Below are 16,168 nucleotides of genomic sequence, written 5' to 3'. Positions count from 1 at the left end.
CCGGGTTGAATGAATTTTGGAAGATTTCGGTCAAGCCACCAAGCCAGATTATCGTTGACTACGATAGGACTATATTGATAACACGTGAGTGAAGTGCGGGAAAAACGCAACAAGAACGCGCCGTAACGTCTGACCTGCTGGCAGTTCCTGTGGACATAATGTTTCCGGGTTATCTCTATGAACGCGCACGAATCCGCTGTATCATAATGGGGTCGCGAGCGAGGAGGAGGCCGGGTGCTGAAGCGAGTGGGTATGGTAGTGTCGGGCGGACCCGGTACCCACCCTAATACGGGAAACTGTGTAGGTGGTATTATAAAAGTCGATGCAGTACCCGTCTACAGGAACTGTCTGTAACACTGGGGCTATCTTCTAACGTTTGGTGGCCCATTAAATACTGCTTTGTGCTTATGCGTTTCCGTCTGATTAGGTATGTATCTCGAGGTCATACGAGAAGCTTTAACTTATAAAATTAAGCTAAAAATGCCGCAACACTGCACTTTCTACTAAATTCATGTAGAAAGCGTCTTTAGTAAAAAAAAAAATGTAATTTAGTAGGGGGGGGGGGGGGGGGACATGCAAGGAACTCTTTCCTAACTGTTAGAGCTCTATCTAGCACTAACAGTAACACTACAGTTAGAGGTCTAATGAGCCTACGGCCAGTGAGCCCAGTTAATGCAAACTGTTAAATCTGCTCTCTTTCTTTTCATTTCAGAGGAAAATTCTGTGATGATTTGTGTGCAGGGCAATTAATGCCAATGACAAGAATGAGACTGCCGAGAGACCTGTGTGTGACTGTGAGTGGATGATATCGTCACTTTCATTATTAATGTGCCAATCCTTTGGAATCTGAGAACACCTTGTTTTGTCCACGTAGACTGTCACTGTTGCAAGAGATGATAGTATTAATAACGTAAAAATAACAATGATGGAAAAGACCTGAACCTCTAACCCTAGACAAATTCACTGTTGGTCCTATCGCTAAATTGATTTCATGTTGTAGATTAAGCTCTGTGGACAGACTTGAGCTGAATTTTCCAGACACCGGCAGTTTCAAAAGATGGCCCAAAGCAAAGGTACCGCCGATCCACTCAAATCCTTGGCAATAAAAAGATAGCCCCTGCCTTCAGCAGGCTGCCATTTGCCAATGGCAAGGTAACCAAAGGTCACCAGAAATGGCTAGCAGCATTCTTCCCCTCCAAGCTACGGCATGCAAGGTTGTTGTGAGGACACTTCTAGATCATACGGATGCCCACTCTGATGAAAATCGGCGGTGGGGATGCAAGCTTGTGAGGCAGCTCCGGAGTGGTCAGTTTGCTGCTGTGAGTGCAGACCTGCTGGAGGAGTTTGTCAGGGCCTTCCCGTTGGGTCTAACCGCTGAACTCCTGATCCTCTTGGCCCCACGGCATCTGAGGACATTGAATCTCAGCAGATGCCACAATGTAGCCGCCCACGAGACTGCTCTGGCAACATTCAGCGAAGCCCTTTCAAAGTAAGAAATACTTTTTTTTTTTTTTTTAATAAGCTGTTGATATGTCAAGAATCCCCCAAATGCACTTACAAAATGTAGTGTCTCCTAATAGTCCTATTATTGTTAAATACAAAATTGCATATCACAATCAAATTTTAGAGTAACAGTTTACAATATAGCAATGCCGTAGTTATGAGAGTCTGGTTGGCAGGATATCTGTCAGAATTACTTGCAGTTTAGTAAGGTAATATTCCAGTCACCGTGATTCCAGTATTTATTTTGATGTTCCCATGGTTACTGACTTTAGAAGTTTAAGTATCATTCACTGAAGTTAAATGATACCGTTACTGTTTGTCAGTGATTAAGGACATTTTTCTCCTTTGCAGGTGTTCCTTTCTTCACAGCCTTGTGCTAGATGAGATGGTGCTGGAAAATGGCTTCAAAGAGATTGCTGATTGCATTGTTGTCAGTGCTCCCCAGCTATCTTCTATCTCCTTGGAAGGAACCAAACATGTTACTGACTGTGACATTCAGGTACTGCTGCCAGTATTTCAGAGTACAATGTATGCTCTTCTGTTTTGTTTTATTTTGTTAGTTAGCATCAATGCATTTTAGGGGTCTGCAGAGGTTAGCAATCCTAAGACAATTATAGGGGAAATCGGGAAAATAAAAATTAGTGTAAAAAGAAAGAGTAAAATCTTACAAGCACAACAGTGAAAGTTTTATCAGAATCAGATGAAAATTAAGGAAGTTATGAAATTGCCAATTTTTGCTAATTTTCATGAAACAGTTCTTGAACAGTCAATATGAATATGCAAATAGTGAATTGATGATGCCATCTCCTCACAATGTACCTTACAGTATATACATAAAATCATGAAATCTCAAATTTTTTGTATCAAAAACAATTATGCCCCAATCTGAAATTCTGATATGACTGACTGATCATTATTTTTAAGTTATTCATTCTGGAATAAAGTTGTGTTTTATGTATACTCATGTACCAGAAAAATTGAATTTTCAGCATTTTTGGAAGTACAATGGAAAATTGTGAGGAGATGATATCATCAGCTAACTCATTAACATCTACTGTTGTACAAAACATAACAAATCTGTAAAATTTCATAGCTTCCTTTTGATCCTGACTTTATCAAACTTTCACTCTTGTGCTTGTCATATTTTACACAGTTCTTTTTTGAGTATTTAACTGATCTCGAATTCCCCTTTAAAAGTGCTGAGGAAATATGCTCCTTATTTGTTGTGTTTTTCTGAAGTCACTGCCTTAGATAAACTTCTGAAAGAATTAAATGTCATTGCAAGAATTAATTAAATGATTTAGCCTTTGCCCTTGAAAAGGAAAGCAAAAAGTTTGTTTTAGAATTAAGTTCAGAGTATTTTGATTCTTCCATAGATTGTTTTTGCTTAGGTTCAACTCTCAGAATTTAAAATATGAAGTTTGAAATACATTTGTATAAGATTCAGCATGCACAAAGGTAGTGATGCCCACTACTGAACCTTTTGGATTGCTGTAATGGACTAGTAATGAATTCAAAAAGTCTTTTGAATGGTCATATTTTGCAAAAGAAAGGGAGGAAGGAAGAGAATTCCATTCCATTTAGACACAGGACCTGTGTATGTCTTTGAGTCCGACCTCTAATTTTTCCTTACTTTATCTTTTAAATATAGATCTTACTGATGGGCTTACCAAAGCTAAGTTCTCTCAACTTGTCCATGTGTGGCAATATTACGGACAATGTATTTTACCTGGATGAGTCTCAACTGAAGCCAGGTGGAGACATTCCGAGCTCCAAGCATGAACCAGGAAGTAATCTGGTCAGTGTTGACCTTTCTGGTTGTCAGCGGTTGACCAATACCTGCATCAGACATCTCTTGGAACTCTGTGGACCCAAGCTGAGAAGCCTGAATGCATCATGCACCAGCGTAAGTTGACTTTTACCATGCGCTGCTCAAACAGATAAACAACATCTGAATAGCATGTGACAGGATTTGCAACAGACAACTTAAAAGACAAATTGTATTTTGGATCTGCTTCACTTTTGTATACTTTGGTTTTCTTGTTCTATTCTTTGTATCATCATTATACAGATGGACTGCACTCTCCTGTGGTACCTGTCTGGATACAGCCTGTCCACAGCCGTCCAGCTGGCCATCCAGTCCAGTAGGAGGCTGGACGTTGAGACAGACACAGGAAATGCCTTGGACCAACTGCTAAGGGACTTCAAGATGCTAAGGAGCAGACTGGATGAGATTGAGCAGAAGGAGGAAAACATCCGGCAGAGTCAGGAGGTGGCCAGACAGCATGCTGGTGGGGCTGCCAGCGTAGAGAATTCCCCATCTTGGGAGGGCAGAGTTGATGCTGATGAAGCTCCCGCCAGCAACAAAGCTTTGTGTGACAAAGGAGTCCCGATGGAACCAGCCACTAAAATTGTTTCCAGGGCCTCCAAGGGACGCCATAGTTCCTTGCCGGATCTGAAGGCAGAGGGTGCGGAGGACATTGCAGTCAGAATCAGACACAGACGTACCTTCTCTGACAGTGGGTGTATTCATAAAGTAGGCAAATGTGATGCCTCTGAAAATGAAGCAACTTCATCAGGTTGTTCTTGTATGTGTGTGACAAATACCAGTGCAATCTCTGCAGTCAGAGAGTGTTTTGATTGTGATAAGTGCAATAAGCCTTCAGCTAATATGCTTTTGTATGGATGTGGACTGGAGGAAAAACCAGATTCTGCACATTCTTTCATGGGTATAAAAGATTGTTTGGAGGAAAGCTCAGCAAGTGAAAGTATGAAGATATCCCATGATGCATTAAAGGAGCAGGAAGTCACATCTCCCATCACAAATGATGCCTTGAGTTTTGATGAGATTCAGGTCAGCCTATATCAGGGTGCTGAAGCTGAAGCAGAAGCAGGGGATAGCATAAGTCATGTGGCTGTGCCAAGCCCCAGCTGCAATGGGGATAGAAAATCTGCAAGTTTCGAGTCTTTGGAAGGAGCACTGAGCGAAGGGAGTGATGTGAAATGTCTCACATGCAGTCTGGCCACAAACGGTACATACCAGAACTTTGGATCTGAGACCATGAAGTCATTTCCAAATCAGGAATCGAGCAGCAACATAGCCTCAGCAATAGAAAGCACCTGTAATCCACTGCACAATGTGCAACCAGCAGTTGCTACTAGCTCCTTGCATCTCACCGATGGCAGCTTGCCTATGGATGATGCTGTTGTGCCCAAGCTAGGAGCCTTTAGTGCATCTCCGGGACGCAGCGATGAAGGCACAGCTTCTCAGCAGCCACCCGCTTCCACTTTGGAAGATGCTGATGCTTCTTCGGCTGGGAACATCCCACCACCTCCTGGAGACCATGAAGCCTTATCTGGTGCTACCCTGCCAAGCGTCGCCTCTCCCGTCCTCGCTCGCCTATATGAACCCAACCTAGCTTCCTTAGACATCACTGGCATTGACTTCAACAACTACCTGGTTGAGATGTGTTTGGAGGAATGCTTTTCCGTCAATCGACATCTTCAGAAGTTAGTCTTGTCTCACGGAGGCCTCACTGATTCTCTCCTAGAGATAATTTCAAGGCACAGCGCAGAGCTCAAATTTGTCAGTTTGGTGAGTGCAGTTTGATATATTGTCATTTGCAGACGATTGATTGTATCCCATAATGTAAATATGAGAACATTTAAGATGGGAGCTGAAGAAATGGGATAACTTCTGTGAAGGAAATATTCTCGTTAAATTAAGATATACACCCTTGCAATTTTTGAAGGGGTATGAAATTGGATGTAACATGTGATGTCTTTTCTTCAACCTTGTTTCCATGGGGTTCCCCCCCCCCCCCCCCAAAAAAAAAAAAAAAAAATAGATATATGGCTCATGTGTGATCCTCTTTCCTGATTGGTTTTAGCAACAGATGTTCCTTAGTCATTGGTAATATATTTGCTTGTTGAGTAATAGATCATGAATCAGTCTGCTTTCACCATTATGGAACACATGATGGTAATGAAGGATTCAGAGTGATGTTTGCATATATTTAAAACCATGTACACTTTCAGGCATCTTGTAGGTGTATTGTTCATTACAGATTTTGAATGCCCATACTTATGAAGTATATTAATCGATTGCAACACCATGGAGAAAATTTTCAACTTTATTTAACCACAAGCTTGTTATAATTTGTTTCAGTTGAAAGATTGTACCGCATAGGTATTTGTCATGATTAGGGACCTAGAAAGTATTTATAGAGGGCAGTATACATTGATAATCATGACAAGGTGCAACAAGATAATATAATGCAGTGACCAGGGGGCATTTCATGAAGTGATGTGTTAAACAAATTTATCAGATGAATTTGCTCTCAGCCAATTAAATGCTAGGAGTTCAGTAGCTTATAACAGTTTGTCAGAAAAAATAGCATATCTGACAAAACGCTTCATGAATTTTGAAATGCCCCCCCCCCCCCATCACTCTCTACTCAGATTATGAATTCCTCTTTTGATACAACATGCTTTTGATATTTTCCAATTTTCTCTGTGCATGTGTATAGTTTGATTGTCATGAGATCACCAATGAAGGCCTGGCCACTTTTCTCCGGAGATGCCCTAAGCTCCAGCATCTGGATATCCAAGGTATTGAGATCTGTTGTTTTTGTTGTTTGTTCGTTTGTTTGTTTGTTTTTTAGTTTCCATACAGCAGTGATAAGGGCATTACTTTTGTTGTTCTTTATTGTCATTTGTATTTGCTTGAATGTCTTCATACTAAGGCCTAGTGTTAGCACACTGTCCATTTGTTGGTCTGTATGAATGTCTGTTGTTTAGGATTTTGAGCTGCTTTGTAAGTGCAATTCAACACATGATCATAGGCTGCGTTTATCAACGTTCCCCTGTTTAAACGGCTTTCGATAGCCCTTTCGAAGGCCCTTTCCATAGCCCTTTCCAAAGCCCTTTCCAAAGCCCTGACTGCCTGTACTATTAATGTGCCGCTTGTTTTCTAAGAAGGGACAGCGAAAAGCAATTACCATCTTAAAGACCTATCTTCCTTTGAGAGTGACGAGTCATGATGCAATGCCACATGAATCAATTGTCTTCCTATCTGTGAGGCAGCTCCAGTTTAGCACATACTTCAAATATTTCTGAGTGGCAGCATGAGACTTTGGCTGCGTTTATCAACTTTCCCCTGTTTAAACGGCTTTCGATAGCCCTTTCCAAAGCCCTTTAGAAACGGGTTTCAAAATAGTTGCGTTTATCGACTCTCTTCGCGAACACGATTTTTTAACTGGCCTGTCACTGCACAGCTGCATTGCGCTATTCGACCCGAGGAGAAATACAAGTACTGAAGTACAAGACTACAAAGCCGTTTCAAAACAGCTTTGCGTTGATCAACTTCCAAAAGGCTTTTACAAACAGGTTTCTGAAAAACCTGTTTAGGAAACCTGTTTGGACAGCCACAAATTTGGGGCTTTCGAAAAGGCTTTCCTGAAGGGCTTTCAAAACAGCTTTGCGTTTATCAACTTGTAAAAATTCCTTGAAAGCTGTTTGGATAACCTGTTTCTGCCGAGAAAGGAGAGTTGATAAACGCACCCTTTCGTAAAGGCTTTCCTAAAGGGCTTTCAAAACAGCTTGGCGTTTATCAACTCGTAAAAATTCCTTGAAAGCTGTTTGGATAACCTGTTTCTGCCGAAAAAAGGAGTTGATAAATGCACCCCTAGATTCTCAAGAGTAAACTGAGGGATTAAAGTATGCATTCAAAGGGTACAATTGTATTGACATACTGGTTTCTCTAAGGCAGAATGTTCCACAAGGCAGGTGCTGCTGACTTTAAATGGCATATTAAATGTGAAGACTTTGTGAGGTGCTGGTATGTGATTACATCTAAAAGTAAGGAACATAATTTGTTCACGATAGTAGCTGTCATGACCTGATGGGGGTAACAAACTAAGGGGCAGCCAGTGGCTAGAATTAATATGTTTGTGATGCTTTAAATGAATTCCCAGAATTCCACCAAACCCAGTAGGAATCCTTCTTCGGGGCAGAAGGTGCAAAGTTGTCTGAACGAAACAGGTGTCCCCATGAGGGCCCAGGATTGGGGCCCCCAAGGGCCGGAATATTTGAATCTAAATCTGATTGAATGATTTCTCTTCAGATGTCATAAATTAAAGTATATATCCTCAGCACATTTTATTATTAATTTGTGAAGTAGTACTTCATTTTGCAGCAAATTATTGATACAACTGTAGTGCTTCTGGTAAGATGTAGTGAAGATATGATGCCACAGGAGTACCAGTCATGTCTTTGAAAGTGAGTTGTACAGTTTACTCAGAGGTTTTCATTCCATTCCTTTTTCAGGGCTGAGTCACGTGGGAGACAGAGGATTGCACCCGATCTTCGAACTTGGCAACAAGTGCCAGATAAGTGTCATCAAACTCACAGAAACTTGCATCACTGACGTAACTTTGATGCAAATTGCACGGATCCTCGGACCAAAGGTAAATGGATAGATATTGAGAGATGGATTGCTTTGTTTAAGAGCTAAATGTGTTTGAAATGTGTCTTATCCTACGTCAATTAACTGTGTGTGACTGAGTGATGACAGGAGCTGCCAGTCATAGCAATTACTGTGGCAAAAGGTTGAAATGTACCCAAAATTTGATGGTTGTTCCCTTTGTTTGGTCAAAGTTTTTTTTTAGTTTATGTTGTACATATGTGTTCAAATTTCATGCAACAGGGCTGGGTGCTGCAAAATGCTCTCTTTATTTCAACACTTTTTGCGGTAACTCCACTGATATTTTGATGGAATTCATTGAAACTTGTGCACACACAAAAAAAAATTAAAAAAAATGAAGTGGTAAATCACTGGTATTGTTTGTGGATCTGATAGATATTAGTGGTTTAAAATCAATTAAAAGACCTGCAGTATTGTCACTCTTTATGTGCTAACTTGATAAATCTGCTTGATTTAATTAGACGTGGCATATGTTTGGCAGAATATTGTGGTAGCTAGGACAGTGTGTGCCTCTAATATGACAAAAGTTATAGATGTGCAGCTTACGGTGCCAGTGCCCATGGTAAACAGTCGTGCTGTGGTGTGAAACTATTGGCCCTTCTTGCTGTGTTATCAGAGGTACATATGCTCTTTACGAATCACTTTCACCATCTCTTCATGATTTCAGTGGAAAATGTTTTGATGGTATATTATTTTGATGTGTGTGCTGCTCTCAGCTTCAGGAGCTGGAACTGCTGTGGTGTGACGACATCACAGACAGGGGACTGCACCTTGTGGCCCAGCGGTGCCCTTTCCTATGGACCCTGCAGCTCAGGCAACGTGCCATGTGTCTGGACACCCTGCTTGCCTTCGCCCAGAATTGCCCAGACCTGCAGCACCTGGGTCTGTCCGGGATCAGCTGCGTGTGTGATGAGGTGATGGAGACACTCGGCTGTAGACTCAGAAAGCTGCAGACTCTGGATATCAGCTGGAATTCAGGTAAAACTAGCAGAATCCTGAATTGAACAGCATACAGTCAAAGTAATTGAAAATGAGCATAGCTCACATTAGGTCCTTTTGCTGTTAGAGACTAAATGCATTCATTAACTCGACAGTATAAATATTTGCATATGAATTTCACAGGTTTAACAGCCTAGTAGAGTAATTTGACGAGACTTATACTTTTTATTGTATCTCTGAATGTGCCCAGATACATTCTCTGAATATATATCCATGGCTATGACAATCTTCATTTCATGATTTTCTTTGCACAAAACCCTAGTAATGTACTGCTAAATTTCTGCAGTGTAACCTTGGTGTCAACATCCCCCCCCCCATGATCTCCCCTATGAAATAATAAAATAAAAAAAGTGATGTTTTTCACTTTCTCAATGACTTTAAACTTTGATGTTTTTCAGCTAAGATGTGTTGACGTGTCATTTCAGGCTTGACCAACCATGCTGTGTCGGTCATCTTGTCCACTTGCCCCCTGCTGACCCAACTCCTTTTGATGGGGCTGAAGCAGATCACAGAGAAACCCTTCCTGCCTATCATTGCCAGTGAGTGTTACCTTGGGGTCATTTGACCTTTCAGTGACCTGTCCAAGAATTTCTTCCATTACCTTCATGTTATGAGCTTTCTTGAACAATTATGTTTGTGTAGAATTCCATCTCAAATCTACAGTCATAAAGTGCCTTGGCCCAAACATTACGACATCATTTCAAGATACGTGCGTAATCTTTAATTTCATCTGGTACGCAAGAGCTTTGAAAACATTACAATAAATGTCCAATGTATCCTATTTTAGAGTTGGGGTTTTTGAAAAGTTTGTGTTGGACTTCACCTAGTCCACTTGATTTTGATCAATATGTCTCCTATTTTGGTGACAGAGAGGAAATCTGAAAATGATTGAATTATTTATTGAAGACTGATTTCTGTCATGGTTTCTACCTATGACTGTCTGTGATAATCTGCGACATTAGATTGCATAGGCAGATGCTGATACAGCTTTTGCAGTAACAACAAGCTGTGGCTGGCAGCGGTTTGTCTCTGTGAATAGTATCCCACATGTCACATACAAAACATCATGTTTCAAAAATTTAATGAACATATCAATATGCACAAGAAACATAGATCTGTAATTTCCAATGTAATTTTTCAATGCTGCTGTTCTTTAAGACTACTCCAAGTGGCGACGCTGCCAGGTGTTGATCAAGCTGAAACTGAGGGAACAAAAGCTGAGGAGAGAGACTGGGATGCCACAGCTCTCCAGTGATGAGGTGACTGGTCTGCTTTAAAATCTCCCCCTCTCTCTCCCTCTCCATCTCCCCCCCCCCCCTTTTATTTCTTGAAAAAATTTGTGAAGCTAAACGTTGTGGTTCCCATGCTCTGAATTCAATCAAGTCTGACGAAGGAATGAAATCTTTTTCTCTGCAGTGCTTACCTATTGACGTAATTTTGCTGCCCTTACAGTGGTGCAAGTAAGCACTTCAATCTGTGTGTGCCACAATCGCACACCCGACTCGCTGGCTCACCAACATCGCATATTTTGCTCAGCATAAACACTTCTATAAAGAGTTACATGGCTTTGAAAAAACGTCCATGTGTTGCGGTCTCAGAATAATGTAGCACACAGGAAAGGGATCACACCCATCACTATGAACTTCCTGTAGTATTTGAAACAAGGGTTAGTAATACTTGTGTGTTTTACGGTCACCTCTACCCTTGCCCAGACAATATTAGGAAATCTTTGTTGATTAGTCAATCAAACTTGAAAGCTGTGTAATAGTCTAGACCCTCTGTGGGCCCACTATATGAGAGTGATAATAATGTAGCACTTTTATTTTCTGTCAGAAAAGGGATGAGGTTACAGATATAAAACAAAACCAACATTCAGCAACCTCCTTTACCCTTACCACCCCTAATCATAACTGCTTAGGATCTCTGAAACCCCATTTATACACAAAAGTCGTTCCCAGGAGCACTCCTGAAGCACTTTGACTGACAATGCCCCTCTGAGTTTGTTCATACAGAGAATCACCGCTCTCCGAGACCACATGTAAAGTAGCTGAGAGGGACACGAATGTCATGATGACCTATGGGTGCACAGGAACTTCTTACATGTAAACTGTACACTTAGCATGCATCACTTACACTTGCAGAGTGCTCCTGAACCTAGCCAAGAGAGGGGTATAACTTTAGAGCACTCCAGGGCCCAATTGTCTGTTCATACTCTGTGTAGAGGGCTTCTAGAGCGCTCTAAATGCCCTGTATAAATAGGGTACCAGTAGGGTAAACTAGGAGTTTTGCAGAAAGCAAAGTGTGCGGTGTAAATTAAATATTTCTGTTCTGCTCTTTCCAACATCCCCTCCACAACAACAGGAATTTGAGGACCTGTATGTGCCCCTTCGCTCCACCAGCTATGCCCCGTCTCTTGGACACATCAACCTCAGCTTCTGTGACCATGTGAATGACAATCGGCTACAGGAGATAGTGGCAGTGTGCCGGGGGACCCTTTCCATAACAGATTACTACGGGGAGGACATTGTCCCCAAGCTCCTGCACTCATCGTGATCACAGAAAGCATCAGAACCAGACATTCTATTGTATCAGCTGTGTCTACGCATCACAGTCATTTGATAAGATACATTTTTCAGCAGGATGGTTACAATTGGGAGATACACACTTATTACCTCCGCCAAGGAAGGAGGTTAAGTGATCATCTGGTTTGTCTGTTTGCAAAATAACTCGAAAAGTTGTGAACGGATTTGAATGAAACTTTCAGCCAAAAGTCAATAAAGACACAAGGAACAGATGATTAAATTTTGGTAAAGATCCAGGAACTTTTATAGATTTTTGAAGGATTTTTTTTTTTTTTTTTGGTGTTTTGGCATACATATAAGGTAAATGAACTTTGGAGTTGAAGCTGTGCACACTGGAGGTTTGCATACACGCACTAAAGCACATGCTTTGCTTGGGCAAGGCGCTGTGCAGCTGGAACAAGACTTTTATATTGGGAAATTGCATGCGTGTATGGGTGGAAATGAGTTGCTGTCGTAGCGGAGGTCGGCACTCTCTGAGTTCTCTCTCTCTCTGCAAGGGATAAACTCCTCCCCCAATAAATCTTCAAATACAATTTTGCAAAATGTACAGCTTACATCTTGTCCAGTGGGACATATTTACAGTACTGTACATCACTGATATAACCTGAGCTTTCCTCTATGTCCATCAAATTTTTCCATGATGTCAGTTCAAGGTGTCTTACTGCCTAAAGGCATTCATGAAACAGTATCTTCATAGTGGTCCACTCAGAAGAAGCTACAGTGTATTCTCAATTGAAAATTATATACAAGCAATGGCAGCATATTGGAGGTTTGAACGAACAAAACAGGTCGAGCAATGCGGAGGAATATATCCGAAATGTAGATCGCATGAAATGGTATGCAAATATCAAAAACTAGTGACTGCATCTTTGACCAATCAGAATGGAGGATTCGTCAAATGAGGTATATAATACAGTATACATGTTCATTGTAATGGCTTATTTTCATCATGTGACTGTTGTTGCTTGCACAGTACAATCTGAGAACAACATTGGATTTATTTATACTTTTTCCTTTTTCCTGGAGAGCTCAAGGAGCATTCTTTTGATTCTGAAACAAAGATTATAATATGCTGTAATGAATTTTTTTCTTGTTATGTACATGTTCACAACAGTTTGCCACATACAATAAGACTAAGAGCAGCCATTAAGACCATTTCAGTTTCTGTTGCAGTACTAAGTTTTGATGGATTCATGTCAAATGCTACTTTTATAATGCGCCACAAAATAATGAACATGAATTTTCTATGCAATAGTAACCCATGCTACTCCAGACTGTAACGTATATGATGATATTCGTTTTGGGGCGGGCTTGTTTGTTGTTGTATTTGTTTGGGGGTGTTGAATTTGCTCCACCATAGATCAATATATGCTGAACATCTCTAAAGAGAATACTGACAAAAAAGCTCCTAACTATGCATTTTAGCCATTAGCATTCATGACTCTGTGAGCACATGGAATGTTGTGACTGAATGGTGTACAAGTCATTGTTGTGCAAAGACGCATGCAATAATTTCATCTTTGGGAGTACTCTTACAAAACCGCTGCTGTCTCTCCCCCTCCCCCCCCCCCCCCCCCCCCCCCCCCCCCCATTGTAAAGAACCCTGCAAGGTATGCACACACGTACCTTTGTAAGCATCGGGTTATGCCCAAAACATGTATTCATTGGTTGGTTCTGAATGTACCCATAATGGCCGTAACCACGTAGGAATTATCCCAAAATAGACTTAACACTCTTTGTAACTTGATATCTGTCTGGCATGTACTTAGACCCTGTTTACAGTGAGTGAAAAGGCTGGACTCAGCCCGGCTTTCCTTTCAAAATACCAAATGCGGTGCCAAAAACGGCCGCGCATTTGGCCAAACTCTGAAGGTAGTCTTGGCCCGGGCTCAGCTTTGCCTTTTCTTACTGTAAATGCAAACTGGACCAAATGCGGTACCAAGTTGCGACCCCAGAAGTGCAATGATCGTGATATCATAGGAAAGGACGTCGTAATCCTGCGTTTAACAAAATTTCTTTGGTGTACGCTACAGAATCATCATCATTAGCAACTCGGTACGAGGAGAAGTAGTATTTCCAAACTTGCGTTTAAATTTGAATCATCATCGAATCATCATAACTGCACTACATTGTTTCGTTCATCCTCGTTCATATTCTTGTGCTCTTGTGCATAGAAAACAGATAACCAGTAAGGAAAGAGCAGAGCTGTGAGCATGATGTTCGAAAGTTCGCACTGTATATAAAAAAACAGTAGCCCTTTGTTCATTGCAAATAGCCCCCCACCAGCGCCTCTGCACTGTGACCCTAGCGTACTCCCGAATAATCGCCACTCCAACAAAATATTGAAAGGTTTGAATTTAAAGCCCGGGCCGAGCCCTCCACTGTAAACGCACAGAATTGCGGGGCCAAGTACCGCAATTGAGGCCGTGCTCAGCCTGGACTCGGCCTGGGCTTGGCCAAGCCCTGCACTGTAAACGGGGTCGAATTAGTGCCATCTATACATAAAGTCTGGCCACTTCTGCTCCAGTGGATAGCACTGTGGTGGCATGAAGATTTGTAAAACAGGCATGTAACCAAGGAGGTTCAAGAGATGGAGTTCCGGTCAATTTTCTAATTGATGTACAAAAGAATTCCACAGGTTTATTTGTGCCTTTGATGATCAAGGTTCCATGGCCCGTCTTGCTGAACAATCTGAAGAATCATTTTGAAAGTTAATATAATGTTGGCCATATTTGCTTGTTTATTTATTAATCAATTAATGAGCAAAATGACTTCAAAACAAATTTTTCTTTCCTGGTTTTGAAAATTATGATGCTGTGATACAAAGGGGAAAAAAAAATCAGACTGATTGGGGCAAAAAAAAACATTTTGCTAAACCAAGAAATTGTTACATTGGTACAAGTATTCTTAATGACAAAGAGTCCTCAGTTTAACTTATATGCATTATACCCGTAATATTTCTGTACACGTACTACCTATCTGCTACTACACTGATGACTGCTTTACCATACTATGCAACTACAATGTCAAGGAAATGTACAATAAAAGACAAAGTCAGGATATGTGCAACCTATTCTGTGTGCCTTGGCTCTTTTCATCACGTGACATAAATACTTGAGTATGTGTCAGTCATGTTTTCATGCATTGCCTTCCCCTATTGACCTTGTCGCTTGGTGTTGTACTCAGGGATGCCAACCTTTTACATAGCATTGCAGTATTCTGAGGGCTGAAAAGGTGTAATTTTGGTTTAAAAAAAAACCAGTATTTTTACCTTTCCAGTAATAGACATGTGTAGTCAGACAATTTGGGAAAAACAGTATTTTCCATGAAACCTGTAGTATTTTTTTTCTTCAAAACACAAACAATGCAAAATACATGTACTGCAAAAAACCAATACAACAAAACTGCGTCTCGTGGGAGTCATCTACTACTACACCTAGTACTGTATTCGTTATGTCTTCAAAATAATCAGATGCTGGAGGATTAGTGGCTTGGCACTGGCTGAAAACCTTGTGGGCACACGAAATGGTTACACCATCCAACATTTAACTGAATACTGAATGGCGATAAAGGTTGCAGCAACAGTGACAAGTAATTAAAGAAGCATGGTTATCAACTCTCCTATTTGTACAATAAAAGATCATGTTTTAGGCGGATAACTATGCAAAATTAAACCATTTTAATTTTACAATAATTTCAAACAATTTTTATTGAACTCGTGTTTTAAAAAAAAATAAGAAAGAGATGTATACAGCTGGAATCAAGTTTGGTAAAGAGTTATGAACATGTAAATACACATGTATAACTTTTGTGAGCTGATTGCATCGCCTTCAATTTGTGGTTGCTCCTGATACATGTGCCCCTTGTTTGGTAGAATCTTGATTACCGGTATTCCATTTCAGTACGTAGGTGCAGTCTTAATGGAACCTCTTAACATTGTGTCTTATTCTTCTTTTCATTAATTGAAGCCTATTTGAATATGATGTCAAATTGCACATTTAAATGTTTGACGGCCTGATAATTTGAGACAATTGGCGACAAATGCAGGGATGAGGGAAAAGTCTGGTTTTTTTATGTTTGCTGGAATAAATTCGAAACGTGTGAATACCCATCATGACAAAACAGGCAACATGACGATATTCACACCCGGTAGCACACTTATATTACATTTGTACTTCCCATTGCAAACCTGTCTAGTTTCTATGGCCAATTCAATGAAGCATTTACTGCCGAATATTAGCCAGTCTTTGTCTGAAATGCTGCATCCATTCAAGCTTTTGATTTATTCTACCGAAACCTTAACTCGGTCAATATCCTCCGGTTAGGATAAAGGCCTGCCATTTGATTGCTGCAAGACACTTGTTTTAGGATTTACCCCCTCTACGGTGAGAAACTTCATTCGCACGCCAAGCGTGTTGCGGGTGGACGAAATACGTAGATGTGAGCCAACTCTCCTTCACACTTCTTTACAACAGAAACATACGAAGAGTTGGGTTTAGAGGTTCCCCACTTCTCGAAACGCTGTGTTGTTGTATGTTGTTGTGTGTGTGTGTTCTCAGTGTGTGTATTGCGTATGCGTGTCTTAAATAAAAAAATACAA

General features: G+C 40.8%; 1 protein-coding gene across 1 annotated transcript; it reads left to right on the top strand.

The window, feature by feature from the left end:
* The first annotated feature begins 1,036 nt into the window (after positions 1 to 1,036).
* Positions 1,037 to 11,635, top strand: LOC139740670 (uncharacterized). Its single transcript, XM_071651242.1, has 10 exons — positions 1,037 to 1,489; positions 1,855 to 2,002; positions 3,155 to 3,409; positions 3,575 to 5,098; positions 6,033 to 6,114; positions 7,831 to 7,970; positions 8,704 to 8,965; positions 9,412 to 9,525; positions 10,145 to 10,245; positions 11,348 to 11,635. The coding sequence occupies exons 1-10, from the start codon at positions 1,173 to 1,175 to the stop codon at positions 11,537 to 11,539; spliced, it is 3,135 nt and encodes a 1,044-aa protein (XP_071507343.1). The 5' UTR covers positions 1,037 to 1,172; the 3' UTR covers positions 11,540 to 11,635.
* Positions 11,636 to 16,168: the final 4,533 nt, after the last annotated feature.

This window comes from Diadema antillarum, unplaced genomic scaffold, assembly GCF_040938485.1.
Source record: "Diadema antillarum isolate AM-2024a unplaced genomic scaffold, OU_Dant_1.0 seq00000871_RagTag, whole genome shotgun sequence".
Classification (NCBI taxonomy): Eukaryota; Metazoa; Echinodermata; class Echinoidea; order Diadematoida; family Diadematidae; genus Diadema; species Diadema antillarum.
This window is presented reverse-complemented; position numbering and strand designations above follow the sequence as displayed.

What these genes read in the sequence shown, in the direction of transcription:
- LOC139740670 (XM_071651242.1), top strand. Translation starts at nt 1,173, where the DNA reads ATGGCTAGCAGCATTCTTCCCCTCCAAGCTACGGCATGCAAGGTTGTT. An exon ending in AGCTCAAATTTGTCAGTTTG is followed by an intron (nt 5,099 to 6,032) that starts GTGAGTGCAGTT and finishes GCATGTGTATAG; the next exon opens with TTTGATTGTCATGAGATCAC. An exon ending in CACAGCTCTCCAGTGATGAG is followed by an intron (nt 10,246 to 11,347) that starts GTGACTGGTCTG and finishes CCACAACAACAG; the next exon opens with GAATTTGAGGACCTGTATGT.